This window comes from Balearica regulorum, chromosome 1 (genome assembly GCF_011004875.1).
Source record: "Balearica regulorum gibbericeps isolate bBalReg1 chromosome 1, bBalReg1.pri, whole genome shotgun sequence".
NCBI classification, from domain to species: Eukaryota; Metazoa; Chordata; class Aves; order Gruiformes; family Gruidae; genus Balearica; species Balearica regulorum.
The window spans coordinates 27868525-27884158 of NC_046184.1; the positions used below are offsets into that span (position 1 = coordinate 27868525).

Consider the following 15634-nt stretch of genomic DNA (forward strand, 5'->3'; position numbering starts at 1 on the left):
AAGAAATTCTTTACTGTTAGAGTGGTGAGGCACTGGAACAGGTTGCCCAGAGAGATTGGGGATGCCCCATCCCTGGAAGTGTTCAAGGCCAGGTTGGATGGGACTTTGGGCAATGTGGTCTAGTGGAGGGTGTCCCTGCCCACAGCAGGGGGGTTGGAACTAGATGATCTTTAAGGTCCCTTCCAACCCAAAACATTCTATGATTCTGTGATCTCTCAGCATAAGCTTCACCTTGATCAAACACAGCAAAGCCAGCCAATTTTCCACCGAGCTACACCAGATTCTGGGTAACAAGTGTTTTTCTCTGCAGTTGTACAGCTTATTTCCCTATTGCAGAGCCTCAGCATCCTATCTTTTACAACAGGGAACATAATGGCATTTCTAAGATCCTGTAATCTCTCGTTATAGATAGTGACCTTCATATGAAAGGGTATAAACAATGATGTTGCATCAGTATTTTCATCAAACTGAAAAGATAGCCATTAATCTGGAAACCTGGAATACTCTATCATCTCCCTGAATCCCATATGCTCTTTTTGTAGAACTTTACAGACGTCTTCCTGGTGCTTCAGGGATCAAGCAGCGTATTGTAGCTAAGACAAAAAGAGACAACTTAGATACTGTTCTGCGAGTTAAGTTTTTTGTTTGGGCATACCCATTAATCACCCCCAAATTTCATGAAACTCTACTGCTTCTACCCCAGCTCAAATAATATGACACAGTCCTCAATGCATGTACTGGACCTCCTATCCGGGTCACACAGCCCAAAGGGACTGTAATAATCTTTCAGCTGTCCTTGGGCATAAAGACTCATCCCTAATTCTGGTCCTGTAAATTAAACTGGCCAAAGTTGAAGCTTGTTTTGATCTCATATCATTTTGCAAACAGGCAGATGGATTGAGACGGTATCTTTTACTGGCTCTAACTTGGAGGTCAATCCTGCTTTGAGGGAGGGGCTGGTGCCTTCAGCCTAACTTATTCTATGATTTTTGTCTTAAATCTGAAAGATCTTTTGTCAGGTATTTGTCTCAGGCCCCTCCACTAATCACAGCTTATGCTTTTAGCTATGGCAAGGACCAACTGCATTTGACAATCTGAAAAAAAGAAAGGTTACCCTGTTCACTACCTGCACCTTGAGATTTCTTCCCCGTTCCAGAAGCTCATGTGTGAACGCAACTGCACCGAAGACTACAATGGTACTCAGCAACCTTACATCAGATCCTTGCAACCTCTAAATCAATGAGATAGGAAAGGTGATCCAGGGCTGCAAGAGCCAAATCACCGAAGACTGTCAAATGCATGAATCAGATCTAGGTTGTGAGATGTCTCCATTCACTTTTTCTTTGGGGAGGAAGAAAGGGCAAGGTGCACTTAAGCCTTCCAAACAGCTACCTGCTTGTGAACAGCTCAACACAGCAAGTTCAAGCTGCCCTTGGTGCTGTCTGAGGACAGCTGAGCTTCAAGTCCCAGTTCTCCTGAGCACACGTACGGCCGAACCCTTGAAGACACCACCTCAGGCATCTAACAAAGTAATACAGCCAAAGGAGTTTACAGAAACTGTAGAGCCCTCTCTTATCTCGTATTTGTATTTTTTTAAAATGCATTTATTTTAAAAATAACAACAATAGTACTCAGTAAATCCTCAAAATCTACTGTAAAGTAGGAGATGGGACTGTAGTTTCCTTTCAAGTATCTTGAAGTTTCACTGCTGAATTTGTCTAGTTTATTACAGCTCCCACAATCTCAATCCCTTGCGTAATCCAGGCTTACTCTGGCATTTGACGCTGCTGTAGCCAAGCCTCTCTTTGACCTGGTTCTGCAGTTTGTTCAACAATCCTGACTCTATGGGGAACAGTGGGAACCTCAGCAGCCAAATACATCGGTTTAAAGTTACAGCTTCTGGTATGTTCCTGTAACCTCTCTTTGACATACAGTTGCCTGAGAAACCATCATAACATCATTGTGAAATTGTGGCTGTCATCTGATTACTTACTATTACTGAGTACTTACTATTATTACTAGTCTTGGCAATTCAGGATGGCAGTGGGCTATTTATGCTCAAGAAAGGAGCATTTTGGTCATCTGCTGGTTCAGTGGAGCCCGCTCTTGCAAGGCTGCCATCCCACCAGAGTTTAAACGGCCGTGTTCCACCCTCCCCTGTGCTGCTGCTCATCTTAATCACCCCAGCGAACCAGCCTGGGGACTCAACATGCTCAAAACGGACTACTTGCAGCAGTGGTCGGGTTTTGGCTGGCTCTTCCACAGGTAGGGATGAGTGCAGGGGAAAGGAGGAGGCAGGCACAATGGCCCAGGACGGCAGCACCCATGCCATTTGGATCATCTCAGGCCTCTGCGGAGCTGCATCCTGGGCACCCCCCTCTCTAATGAAACACAGCATGAGGACCTCAGCTTCACTGTAGCGCTTGGCCAGCCACTTCATAGATACTACGTCTTCTAAGGTAGTGGAAATTGGTCTTAATATCTGACACTGAGGTCTCATTTCTCCATTGCTGGCTGCTGCTATTTTGCACGGGTTTATAAGACTGCTTTCCTGATGCCATAAAATCAATTATCTTGGTGCAACCTTTCCAATTTATTGCATGCTGGCTGGAAGAGAGTTTAGGAAAAAAAAATGCCCAGGAACAAAAGCATTTTCTGAACAGACAGAGCAGAAGACAGTACAGTGAGCCTGGGACAAGCACAGCAGCTTTCCCTGGCACACTTAGGTGGGCAGGTTTCCCCCTCTCCACAGCGTTCCCCCAGCCTCCCTGTGGAGAACAGCCTTCCAGCGTTAGCCTCGGGATGGAGGGAAGCTCCATTTGCCCTTTGGTTTTGCATTTCTCCTGCCCTTTGCTCAGCTCTCTCTTGGTGCAGAGTCTCTCTGCTTTCCAGAGGGCAGCTGCTGATCTACCAGATAGGGACCACCATGAGCATGTCCCTGAAAAGCCCAGGCTGGATGAGCATCTCCCAGACAGCCTCCCACATGACCCTCACGGCTGCTAGGTTAAAATACCCCGGCATGAACAAACAAACACAGCAGTACTGAGAACATCACCTCAGACTTTCACAGCACACATCTGGGTCCTTTCAAGAGCGCTGGGGCAAGTGGTGTACACGTGTGTGCACGGTTCCCTCCCCGCAGCTTCCTACTGAGTTACTCCGTCTGGGGTATCTGAAGCACACATGGTGCACATTCTCAGACACACGTGAAATGGCTCTCTGAGCACCTCTTTGCTCACTTTACAGGCTCCAAACTGCACCCTGCCCCATTTCTTCTCATTACACAGAGAAATTTGGTGGAGCCACGTTGCCCCGACCCCCGCAGCATCGCTGAGCCCCACCGACTGTGGCTGCTCTCACATTTCAGTTTACTTTGTGCCTGTGTTGTCTCTCCTGCAGGCCTGCAACTGCAAGCACTACGAGTCAGAGGAGGGATGTTTGCTGGTTATTTCCCCCAGGCTTGGGGTTATCTCTTCTCCCTGAGGTGAGCATGTCCTTCTCGCGGGGACCAGCTCCTCACTTGTTCAGAGCCCCACCGCTTCAGTGCATCGCTGCGACATCATTTCACCTTCAAAAAGACTTCATTCTCAACCTGATGCTTTATCAAACCATGTCTTATTTACCCCCTACAGAACATGACACAATTATGGTGAGCAGATACATCTGCCGGGTCAGTCGAAGAGGTGGCGTGGGATGGAGAGCTGCACCCACACACATACAGCCCCCCAATACCACCCCGGGCAGCACGGCTGCAAGTGCATCAGCACAAAAGCACTGAAGATGAAGGGTCTGGGGCGCATACATTTCCCGAGGGGATTATAAAGAGGACATGTGACTGATGGAAAATACTGAGCATGACCGTACGGCAACGACCCTGCCACAGCGCAACCCTTCCCACGGACGCTTCACGGGGTTTTTGCTTTGCATGCTCTTCCCTCGCTCATCACGCGCCCGAGTGTTAGCAGCTGTTTGTGCATCGCCTGCTGCCTTATCCCCCTTTACAGGCCGCCGTCGCCTGCTGTTTGTCTTTCCTTGCATCCAGGAGGCGATAAGCAGATGCCTGTGTTTCTACAATGGCCCTCGGACTATCCTTTATTGCCCTTCTGACTGCTGTGAAAAGCAAAAAGAAAAACCAGGATTGCTGAATGAGAGTTGATTGGACATTTAAAATGTTTTGATACCAAGTGACAGAATAAAAGGTTCTAAACCAGGATTTGCTTCTGACCATTTTTCTTCGGATTTTTAAGCAGAGAAAAGAGAAATAAAAGCCTAAATACTAAATGTAAACAGCAGGATTAAAAAAAAAAGTAATCTGATCACTTCATGCTTTTTGGAGAGCAGCAGAAATGGTTTCTGTCGTGTTTTCACGAACCAGATGATATGGAATTTTATTAATTTATTTTAACATTACACAGGTCTGTCTAGTTGACCCAATGCTGCTCTAATCGGACAGAAATGTTAAAAACTAGTTGCACCATTGTCATTTGACAGCTTGGGAATATGAAGACGGGAAGAGAGGGAAGACCAAAAACCCCTAGCTGTGACCGCATTGTAATTTAACTAATTTTGATACAATTTTCTTTTGTTGAAGCAAACCCGCCATCCCTCCAGAAGCGGTGCAGGCAGGGCTGCTTACGCAAGGGCATCCATCGCCAGAGGAACTCCGGGCTCCCGGGTGGTCCCCCGGGTGCGAGGTGCCGGCTGGCGGCAGAGGCGCAGGGCAGGGGGTCTGAACAAAGGCGAGGCCGTGGCGCTGCCTTCGTCTGCCCCGGCTGCAGCGTGCAGGCAGGGACCGGGCACAACCTCTGCTCAGATCGATGGCAACTAGCCACGGTGTGTTATGTGCCCTTTTTTTAAAGCACATAACACCGCTAAACCTTTCTGGGAAAGGGGTAGTGGCTGTTACGGAAGCTCCCATCACCCTTTTCTAAATTGTGGGAACCATGGAAACAAAAACAGCCACAGCTGCTGGTGGTACAAACCCAGTGGCTTTAGCCGAAAGCCCAATGTGACAAGCAAGCCGTTTACTCATGCACCTCAGAAAACAAGCAAGGACCATGAAAATGAACAAGGCTGAATAATTTGACTTTCTGAGTATGCAGCACACACTTTCTGCAAGAGGGCAAGTATGCAACTGACTTTATCTCAAAGCAGGTTAATACGCATTTTGCAGAGGCAGACCCCGCAGACACACAGACTGGGGCTTACAGATCTGGCCAGGGTATAAACAGAGGCAGCTACAGCATTCGGCATCTCTGCTCACGCTCCACTGACCCAGAGCTGCAAACATGTTTACAACCGTGCATGAAAAATGGTTCCCCAAACAAAAGAAATCTAACAGCAAATTTTGTTTTTTACGCTGTCTGACCTTGACCAGACGTTTTGGCAGAGGAGGATGGGAGCTGCCAGAGCCAGCCAACAGGACCGATTAACCCTTTGGGAGCACGGGGGTTTGACAGCCAGGAAGACGTGGTTACGAGCTATCCCGATGCTCTTACCACTTCCCATGAAGAGCCGAGCTTCAGAACGGGTCTCAGCCTAACAGCACGGAGACATTACACCACGCTGCACGTTATAACGCTCTAAAAGATATATAACGCTCTAAAAGATATATAACGCTCTAAAAGATATGAAGCACCACTCCTTCATATTCAAATGAGGTACGTCCTCAACACACAGAGTTATTTGTGCCCAAAATACGGTGTGAACCGACTGTTTTCTATTTTTCAGTCACCCGATAATCACTGGATCAGACTGGTCTCCACACAGCCACACTGCCACCAGCAACATTATTTATACATAAACCCCCAGCCTTCCTCCACGGCCAGATTCGCCAGGTAATTGTTGTTCCCGGTGAAGCAAGGGCTGCCTGCTTTCAATGACATGCGTTTGCACTGCTATTATACAGCAGACTGCCTCGGTTAAGATTTTCCAGCACAAAGATTAGGAAGAAACAAATAAATGATCCTATTATTTTGCATTTTTCACCTCATATTTAGAATTCCACCTAATTTAATTTTGCATTCTCCAGTTACAAGAGAGATCCCACGCCAGTCTCCTGTTTCCCAGAAACAAAAATGAAGCAAATGAGATATAGTCTTTTCCTGCTCATTAAATCACTCTCCCCCAGCTCTCGCCCATCTAATGCTGCAGCATTCCCAGTCCCCAAACATATCATCCGAGTCGCGCATTCATTAGAGGGTTTGCAACTCCCGATCATTACAGATGTGATCTTATCAATTAACACATTCAAGCAAAGCTGCCTTTTTCTCCCCTTCTCTCAGTGGCCTGAATTCAGCAGCGCTGACAGCCCTACGCTGCCTTGCTGCCGGCACCGAGGATGCACCCACAGTTTAGGAGGTAGATGCTTCCCCTCCGGCATCTTTCGTTCCTTTGTAAACAGGCAAAGACCGCAGCTTCTAGCCAGCGACCTACAGCAAAGGGAATGCAAGCACGGTGGGTACAGCGAGGATCAAACAAGCCCTATTCCCAACAGAACAAGGATGTAAGTGGGATGCATTTACTTACATGAAGATTCAGTGCCAAACATGGCTGGCCCCAGATGCAGCTATTTTAAAAAGGAAAGAAGGAAAAAGAGTGGAAGACAGAGGGAGTGTATGAGAGTAGGGATGAGTGCTACACAGCAGGGGTCATGAAGCCAGACAATGCAGTCCGGGCTATCCAAGCTGCCAGATTCTCCTCTCCTCTCTGCTCCTCTCCCCTCCTCTGCTCCACACCGCAGACAGCTTTTCCTTGCAACCGCAGCAAAGGTCCTTCTTCAGGAAGCAAAAAAGCAGGAGCTTCTGTTTTAAATCCAAGAGATAAGGGCAGGCCCGCGTCCCTCCGGTGATACCGGCAGGCACAAATAGGTAGCAGCCACCAGATACTGCAATCCCCAGCCCCTGCTCTCCGTAAGACAATAGCAGAGCTTATGCATACACTGGATGACGTCAGGACACTGCAAAGACTGACTGCTGCTAACCCAGAGGCTCGGAGGGGGCTTGAACGGAGCACGGCAATTCAAATGGGAATTCCTTTGTCACAAAAAGCAGAAGACAAAGAACCAGACATGTATTTCCCTCTGTAATGACAAAACCTCCACCCGGGGCTGTAACGCTAGCAGGAAAATATCTGCCTTGAATTCACGCTCTTTTTCTCAGCTGCAAGAGATGCAAAGTGTTTCTCTGCAAAGAGAATAAATTTGGGGGACAAATGTCCTAGTAAATGCTACTTAGGGCATTTTCAATAAGGGATAACCATGATTTTTTATCACTAACTCTCTTCATTATTTTTCCTTCAAAGAAAAATTAAAACACTGGGCCAATCTACACTTCAGACCTAATTTTCACATCAAAGTGCTAGCCAACTGTCTCATTCACTTAAATCTATTGTCAGAATACACTGTAGCAATGCTCTAACCATAATAAGTCACACATCTAAATAAAAAGAAAAACCCCAAACCACACTGATCTCAGTGATAAAAAGGCAGCCTAGCAACGAAAGAAATATTTTCCTTATTTCTTCTTTATTTTTTCTTTATTTCTTCTTTATTCTGCTAAACCACCTAGATCTAGTGTTTCTTAGCCTCCATGGGTGCATTTTTGAGTGCATTGAGCTTATTTTTTTCTGATGGTCAGTAATTTAAAAATGTTCAAACATAGAAACAAAGCCCTTAGCTGGCTCCTTCTGACCCTCCCACAGACAAAAGGACTTTGCCTGGCTTGTGCTGGCGAGAGCAGCCAAGCAGTGAGCTGATGGTCGGAAGCTACCAGACGTTGGGGGCCATCCACAGGAATGGCTGTCTGGAGGGGGCAAAACTGAAAAAATTTTGGTAAGTCACACTAAACAAGTATATACAGCTCCAAGGATGGCAAAGACAGAAAAGTGCTGCTGGTGGATGAGGAGAAAGGAGATAAATGCAAGTCACTTAAGTGAAGCACTTAAAGAAAAACAATCACCCCCCCATTTCTGAGCTTCTGTGGGTTAACCATTCCCAAATGCTCCTGCTGCTCTGTGTGCTAATGGGGGTTGTGCTGTTTGCAGAATACCCGATGCCACCCTGAGCAGCAGGCTGGAAAAACAAGTAACACTGAAGGCTGGCAGGACCTGCCACCGACAGATCTCAATGTGCTTCAATCATGAGGGAACCAAGCAGGTGTTGGCTGGGGCCACCGCATTACTAAGAGCAGGCTGGAAAACAATGTACAGGTTGGAGCCACAGCCATCCTCTGCCACGCCAACCCCTCCGCTCCTGGGGAGGGGGGAACATGGTCCCAAGCTCATACAATGTGCATGCCCACCAAGGTCCATATGGACCCTCAACAACCCTGGCCCATGGGTGCTGCGAGGAAGGAGAGAGATCAAGAGGCTGTATAAAGCCTGACCTCCTTGTTCTCCCCGTCCTGGTGCAGACTGTGGGGGGCACCTGCAAGGCACTCAAGCTCCGCTCCTGGTAACCTCCATTGGCACAAAACGCTCTTCAACTGCTTCCCTGCTTTCCACCCCACACACTGAACAGTCTCTTTGTGTTCTGCACACACCATGAGAATACTTAGGACCAGCCAGCTTTTGGGAGCATTTAACTGTATTTCATCTCTGGAAGAAAGCCATGGGAGAGGCCATACCCTGGGGTGAGACATCTCACAACGCAGTTGCTAATAGGCAACCTTTATTCTCTCCATTGGCAGGCAGGACACGGGTGCATGGTGACTCAAATCAACCCTTAGGCAATGACTAACCAGATGTCCTGAAGTCTGGACTTAAGCACCTGAATTAATGGTCTAGCTATTCAATCATAATGAATATTTGCAGTTATGTGCATGGATGCTCAGAACCAGGAAGACACATCCAAATGGCTTTTGACCATAATGCTATAACGACAGTGGCACAAACCTTCTGACAAGGACCGTAGTTTTGCTGTTCCCAGAACTGAACTAGTCCTTCAGTCATAACAGCTTGACAAGAAGCTGCAGCATGGGGAGCAAAGCAAGTGTTCTGGCTTGGTTTTCCAGCCACAGAGGCAAGATCACAAAGGAAACATGTCTATAATGTACCGGTAAATCTTCCAGCATCTTTAAACACAAACCTCTGGAACAAAATCCCTAGTGTTCGTATTCAATGGCTGAAGAATAAGTTTTGCTCTGATGAGCAGATCTGAACTTCCCATAGCCTTATTTCCAAAGAAGACGCAAAACCTCAGGGCTTTCCAACGACATCCTTGGAGGTGTCACAGAGCCCAGGCCCTCTGCCAAGTTCTCATTACACTGACGCACATACGCAGTCAAAAAACCTAAACAACCCATGCCGTATCTGTGGAAGGATTTCATAATAATCTATTTCATTAGAGTTAGACTTGCCAGGTCAGTGCTTTGCCTTGTGGGGAAGGTGACTCTTGACAGGCCACTGAAAGACTTCCTCTGCGATTCTTTCAAGTCTACCTAAAACACTTCATAAAATGACCTATAGGAAGTGTTAAAATCTGTTTCTGATCTACTGCTCTTGTAAGCCCATAACCTTATAGTTAGGCTAGCAGAATTACAAATTTCTATTTCCTACCCTGAGTTTGGCTGTTGCTTTATTCTGTAAAGGGTCAACAAATTTAATCTCCACCTATGAGAAATTTTCTCTCTCTTATACAGCAGTGAAGATAGTGTAAATTAGTGTACAGAGAACGTCAGAAGAACTCTCCTGCAAGAGTTAGCATCGCTGTGATTTGCTTACAATGGGCACAAGACATCATTCAAGAGTTAAGATTCATTTACAATGTAACTTCCACACAACTCCACAAGCCAGCATGAAATACTTAAAGCAGCAGGTATATTTGGTATTCAAAGCTCTCTGCTATGCATTCACATTTTCCAGGGATGTGCTCCTCGATCATTGCCAATCTTGAGCAGATATTCTTCATTCCTCAATTTATTACTGCAGAAAAATAATACATGTATTTCACTTTGTTTTGTAAGGACACATGTCTAAAACCTAAAGCATAGTTGGAGTTTTAATAAAGAAGCTGGATAATGAAATGTTAAATTTTTATACAGATGTAAATTTCTGCTTTTGAGTAATTTCTCTGAAGAAAAACATCGTAAGCAGGAAATTGTAGGCTACCAACAGAGGTAGATTTGTACACGTGCCTTACGCTGATCCACTAAACTAGAAATCTTTATTCTCTCTTGTCACTACAGAAACATTTCATTTTGAGCTTGACCTCCTTTTCCACAGGATAAACTCTGGGAACGGGAAACGAATCCATCTCATCTGTGAGGTTCTCCTGTCCCACTGCCCTGAGCAGCTGCCCTCAACAGGGGAGGAGGTCTCACCCGTCTCCCCTGCAGAGAGGGAACAGGTCCCCTCTACAGGGAAAGGAGAGGATAATTTTCATTGTCCTCAAAGATGGGCAAGGGTTTTTGTTAAGTTAGTTAAACTTTACTTTCCAAATTCCCTGTTCTGTAAGGGCACTGAAAGTTTTTTTAAGGCATTAACAATTTTAATGCATTTAAGGTGCTACTGGAAATCTTTGTGCGGCCATGTAGTTAATCCACACTATTCAGCAACCACCAAAAGGAATTTATTTTGCCTCTAGGAACCTTAGCTCCCTCCTAAAAACCCAGCGAGAACCCCAGTCACCCACACTGCAACAACCTCCAGCAGCCAACAGCTGCTACACTAATTATTGATCAACATGACACCAAGAAAAAGGTGGTTTTTCAGGCTGTAGAGAAAAATGAAGCCAAATAGCAGCACGTATCGCTGAGCTACAGCTCCCTAGCTTTACACTTTCTCTGGCCTTGTTGTGCTCAACTTCACTGACCCTTAATTAACTTTAACAAATGCCTTTAACAGCCTTCCAGTAGCTAAAGGGGATCTACAGGAAAGACGGTGAGGGACTGTTTATCAGGGAGTGTAGTGACAGGACAAGGGGTGATGGGTTTAAGCTGAAGGAGGGTCGATTTAGATTAGGTATTAGAAAGAAATTCTTTACTGTGAGGGTGGTGAGGCACTGGAACAGGTTGCCCAGAGAAGCTGTGGATGCCCCATCCCCAGAAGTGCTCAAGGCCAGGTTGGATGTGGCTTTGGGCAACCTGGTCTAGTGGAGGGCAGGGGGGTTGGAACTAGATGGTCTTTAAGGGCCCTTTCAACCCAAACCATTCCGTGATTCTATGATGTTTCTAGTGAAAAAAGTTGACATCACAATTACACCAGGAAGAACCTACTGTGGTGGTACAACTTCAGCTTCTCCTCTTACAGGATCATATAATTAAGGCACAAACAACCCCCCAAAAAACCAAACCGAACGGCGTGTGCTGATGCTACAACGCCAAGTCCCTGACACAGAGGTGTGAACTATTACCCATCTGCAGGGTATTTTTCTGACCAGGCTCCCACCTCCCTCATTAAATGATGCTGCTGTCTCGGATACAGCACCTATGGAGCCATGGCTGTGGGAAGAGGGAGCGCAACGGCTGGGAGGGAGGACAGCCCTGAGGAGCACTTCCCAGCTCCGACTGGCTAGCCGCATAGTGGAAAAAATCCCTGAACATGTGAGCTGTCCAGAAGTTATCAGTGTTCTCCTCATAGCCTGCTCTTATCACCTTTTGTTCCACCATTTCCACCCGCATTCCCTCTTCGCAACTCGCTGTTCCCTTACTGCATTGGCACTGAAAGGAAGGAGTCTGCCGGCAGAAAAAAAGTCAAGGTCTTCATCCTGTTCAACAAACAAGGAGGATTTTAGACCAGACCAATTTACTGATTACAGGAATGTTTTTTCTTTTTATTATTACTTGCTCTTGTACTGATTTTTCAAATATTTCTGTGTAGTCCATATTGCATTTACACAGCCCCATTTCATGTAAAAATTCTTTTTCTGCAGCATTTTTAGCCAACGAATGCCTAGAACAACTAAGGTTTTTGAGTAAACATGTGTGTATGCACACACATACACGAATGACAAGAAAAACTGAAGAACAAGTACTTAATTTTGCCACCATAAAATCTTTTTATGTCTGTGTTGATCCTTATCTGAGAGATGAAGTTCAAAAGACAGATTTCTTTTTTAAAAAGAGATACAATGAACCATAATAGCCAATCATTACATTACTGCAATGTCTTTCAACTCCAATTTTAACAAAGATCTTAGCTTCAGCACTGCTCTGTAGATGATTACTGCAAGCCATTCACTATGGGCAGCGAGAGGCAGCTCCGAGGAGATGCTCAGCAATTAACAGAGGAAGTACTGTGTGTTCTGCCTCTCCCAGGCCACCCGTCTGGGGCACATCTAATGGACATGGAGCTCCAGCAGCTCTGAAATGATAGAGTATTACACACAAAAAGCTGTATGTAAAGAATATTGTGTACAAGAAAGAAAATAAGAAAGGATTAGCCCAGCTTAAGCACTTAATTCTAGGGTAGGGCTGAGACCGAGGATCCCAGGCAGGTGTCTAGCTCTCTTCAGAGGGCTGCGTGTTTGCTCCTCCTTAGCCTCATGATCTTGAACAAACCCTGAATCTTGGGCTCCTGTCTTCTCATAGGAACCAGGAACTTCTGTAGGTGGCAGTGTCTTGAGATACTCAGCAATACAGTATCTACTTCATCTCGGAAGTAGTCCCTGGGACTCTACCTGAATACCTGGGGTCTAGTAACAGGGAGCAACAGAACAGAAAGATATTCCTACTCCCTACAACAAATGATACAGAATATATCTTTCATTTTCAGCAACCACTTCCCTTCCAATATTCAGCATGAGACTGGAAAATAAGGCCATATCATTTTAAAAGTGGCACAGTATAGCTCACCTTCTGTATTGTACTGTCAAAAGATTAGTGTGATGATTCACCTCTTATTTTGGTTTTGTTGGTTTGGTTTTCGGTTTGGTGGGTTTCATTTTAAACATAAACCTGTTTATCCACAAATATCTAAGACAGTTAACAAGACAGTGTGACAATTTACTCACTGTGTGCAAATGACTTATCAAATCCAAATTAAATGCTTTATTTTTGAATAACATCAAGCCCCATGGCCTGACAGAGCATGTGCAGTAGCTTCATTAAATTCTGAGAGCAGTTTTGGTCCCAAACATATGCAATTGTGTGATGCAATGGGGCCACTACTGTATCTGAAAAACGTACCAGCAGAACACACTACCTTTTGATATAATCCAAGGAGAACTTAAAAACAAAGGAAGCAAAAATCAGCACTGTGGTTAAATTAAATACATTTAAATAACCACCTATTTAAATGCATTTTTAAAAGAATAAAATATTAGAAGAAGAAAAAGTGTGTGTCTTTTCTACACTGAGGGAAATTCCTGAAATATTTTGGTTTGGTTCTTTTGTATCCCAATATCAGGGTAATTTCCAAGGATCTATGCCACAGGACTGCACATAAGGTACACATGAAAGCCTCGAATGTCAGAGTGAACAGAGCTGGATAACAAATTAAAAAACAGATTATAAACAAACTATCATCATTTTTTAGAAACTGTGAGGGACCACAGATTAGGATTAAGGCCGACGCATAATAAACCGCATGCAAACTGGCATCAGAGGAAACATGTGTGCCCCAGAAAAAACACAAATATCCGATTTATATGCATAAAAAATAAGTCTGAGAGATTTAGAACAGTACTAAATGTTGCCAACATTGCATTATGATCCACATTAATAATGTCTGATCTAATGCCAAAACTTCACAGTTAGGAGTAAGTTTGATGATTGTTGAGAGAGGAAGATCAAATTTAAATTACTTCTCAGTCTGAGTAAATATAGTAAGAACATTAAGTGTAACATTATAAATAGCAATTATTTCATCAAACATACAGGAAAAATTAAGAAGGACTTCTAAGCCTACAAGGGAATACCCACAAAACAGTGTAAGAAGGTATCCAAGGAATTTATCTGTTCACATGAACATGCTCCGTGTGTCCCTGCTTAGTACCTTGGGAACTGGTCAGCCATTTCAACCCAACTTAGTGAAGGGATAGGAGAAACAAAGCCGAAACCCGTGTGCCATGTGACAGCAAGGAATTAGATAGGGAAGAGAGAACCTATGAAGGTCCCTGCTGGATGCGGGAGTGCTGTGTTGAGCACACTCCCTAGGAGACAAAAAGGAATCCGTAATATAATCATGGGAAAAATGTCAAACAAGCGCTTTACTTTTATTTTCCTATGTGGATACTCATGTGCATAACAGTGGATGAACTGACATTGCAGCCATAAATAGAATACAGTCGTGGAGTCAGCAGGGAAACCAAGTCCACTGGAAACTGTTTCACTAGTTCCACTGGACAAAACTGTAGTCATTTAAGGATTTCAGTTTTCCCAGGATGCAGCATTTTGGTGGTGTTCCAGCCCCTCTTTCTATGGGTTCCACCCAGCTTCCATGGGGTACCAGCCCAGCAGACTAGAGATGTAAAATTTCTCTCTCAGAATAAAAAAAATGAACCACAAAATTTAGTAAATGTTTGGATAACATGATTATCATAGCTTTTCTTGAGAAAGAGCTTCTAAGAGTCAAGAAAACAATCCAAGGAAGAGGCCCTCCTGAACCTGCTGCTTGATCAGTGTTAGGTTGCTGCAGGCACAGATGTCCATCGATGAGGCTCAGACTGCAGCCTTCAGGCAGCAAGCCTGGACACAACAGTCTCATTTGCACAACACTCAACAGTAGAAGAGTAAAACCTCTTCTGGAAATGCAACATTCTCCAAATTAAAAAAGGCTTATCTGGATAAAGGCCAGCCTGAGGAACAAATGTATGGTGAAGAGGAAGCCTCCACCAAAGCATATGATCATAGTCCCACCAGCTTTTAGGAGAGGTAGGCTCTTAAACTTGACAGACACCTTGGAAATGTTCTCCTAAACAAAGCATTAGAGAAAACTTCAGGCATTTAGTCATGGTAACAGCAGGCTTACCTATGCAAGTAGAAGAAAATAAGATTGGAAAGGGAGGGGTGGCATCTCCCCTCCCCACAGCAGATTCAACTGCACCAACATCCTTCCCACCATGCATGAGTCACAAAGGAAAACTGCAGAGGCTCCATTGTCCAACTCCATGTGGGAACTCAACTTAGGACGTACAGCAGACCTTTACTAGGAGCTCACGGCACTTACTGGTTCACAGGGTTCCTCTCACAGCAAACTACAGGGCTGCAAAAACACAAAGGAACCTCAGTAACTACGGCTTATGCCTTCTGCCCCATGATGGTCAATGTACGAACACCATGGTAGAACCGTGACTCCAGATGGGCGTGGTAAGTGGCATGGCAACTTAATGGCAATTAAATGATCAGACATTAACACTATTCAGATTTCTCAGAAACTTGATACTAGTCGTGGGCCTCCCACTGAGCAGAGCACACTGCCCAGGGCCAGGGTGCTTGTATCCCCCTTCTGGCCTCTCCCTGGGAGAGGTGGGTGGTGGTACCCGCAGAGCTACGGTGTTCCAGCAGTGCGAGGAAAGGATGGAGACGTGGAGGTTGCAGCTCCCAACCTGCACAGCACTCATCCCAGGAAAGTCCTTGTCAGCATGATTAGAGAACATTGATTTTCTGAATATTTTCATTGTCGGTTCAGCAGTTGCCAACCCCAGCAGTGCCTGTTTCTCTCTGCCGACTACAGAGTACACACACAGTCAGGCTTG

General features: G+C 45.2%; 1 protein-coding gene across 5 annotated transcripts in view; it reads right to left on the reverse strand.

Annotated features, from left to right (window-relative positions):
* The window catches only part of ST7 (suppression of tumorigenicity 7), a 160694-nt gene that overhangs the window by 112827 nt on the left and 32233 nt on the right, over nt 1–15634 (reverse strand). The window contains exon 1 of one of the 5 annotated variants that reach the window (XM_075743720.1): nt 14908–15141. The exons of 3 other annotated variants lie outside the window; for them this stretch is intronic. In XM_075743720.1, the coding sequence (XP_075599835.1) occupies nt 14908–15004 (97 nt within the window). In that variant the 5' untranslated portion in view covers nt 15005–15141. Of the gene's footprint in view, nt 1–6528; nt 6969–14907; nt 15142–15634 lie in introns of those variants that run through there. One more of the 5 variants, XM_075743734.1, reaches the window with a different exon arrangement.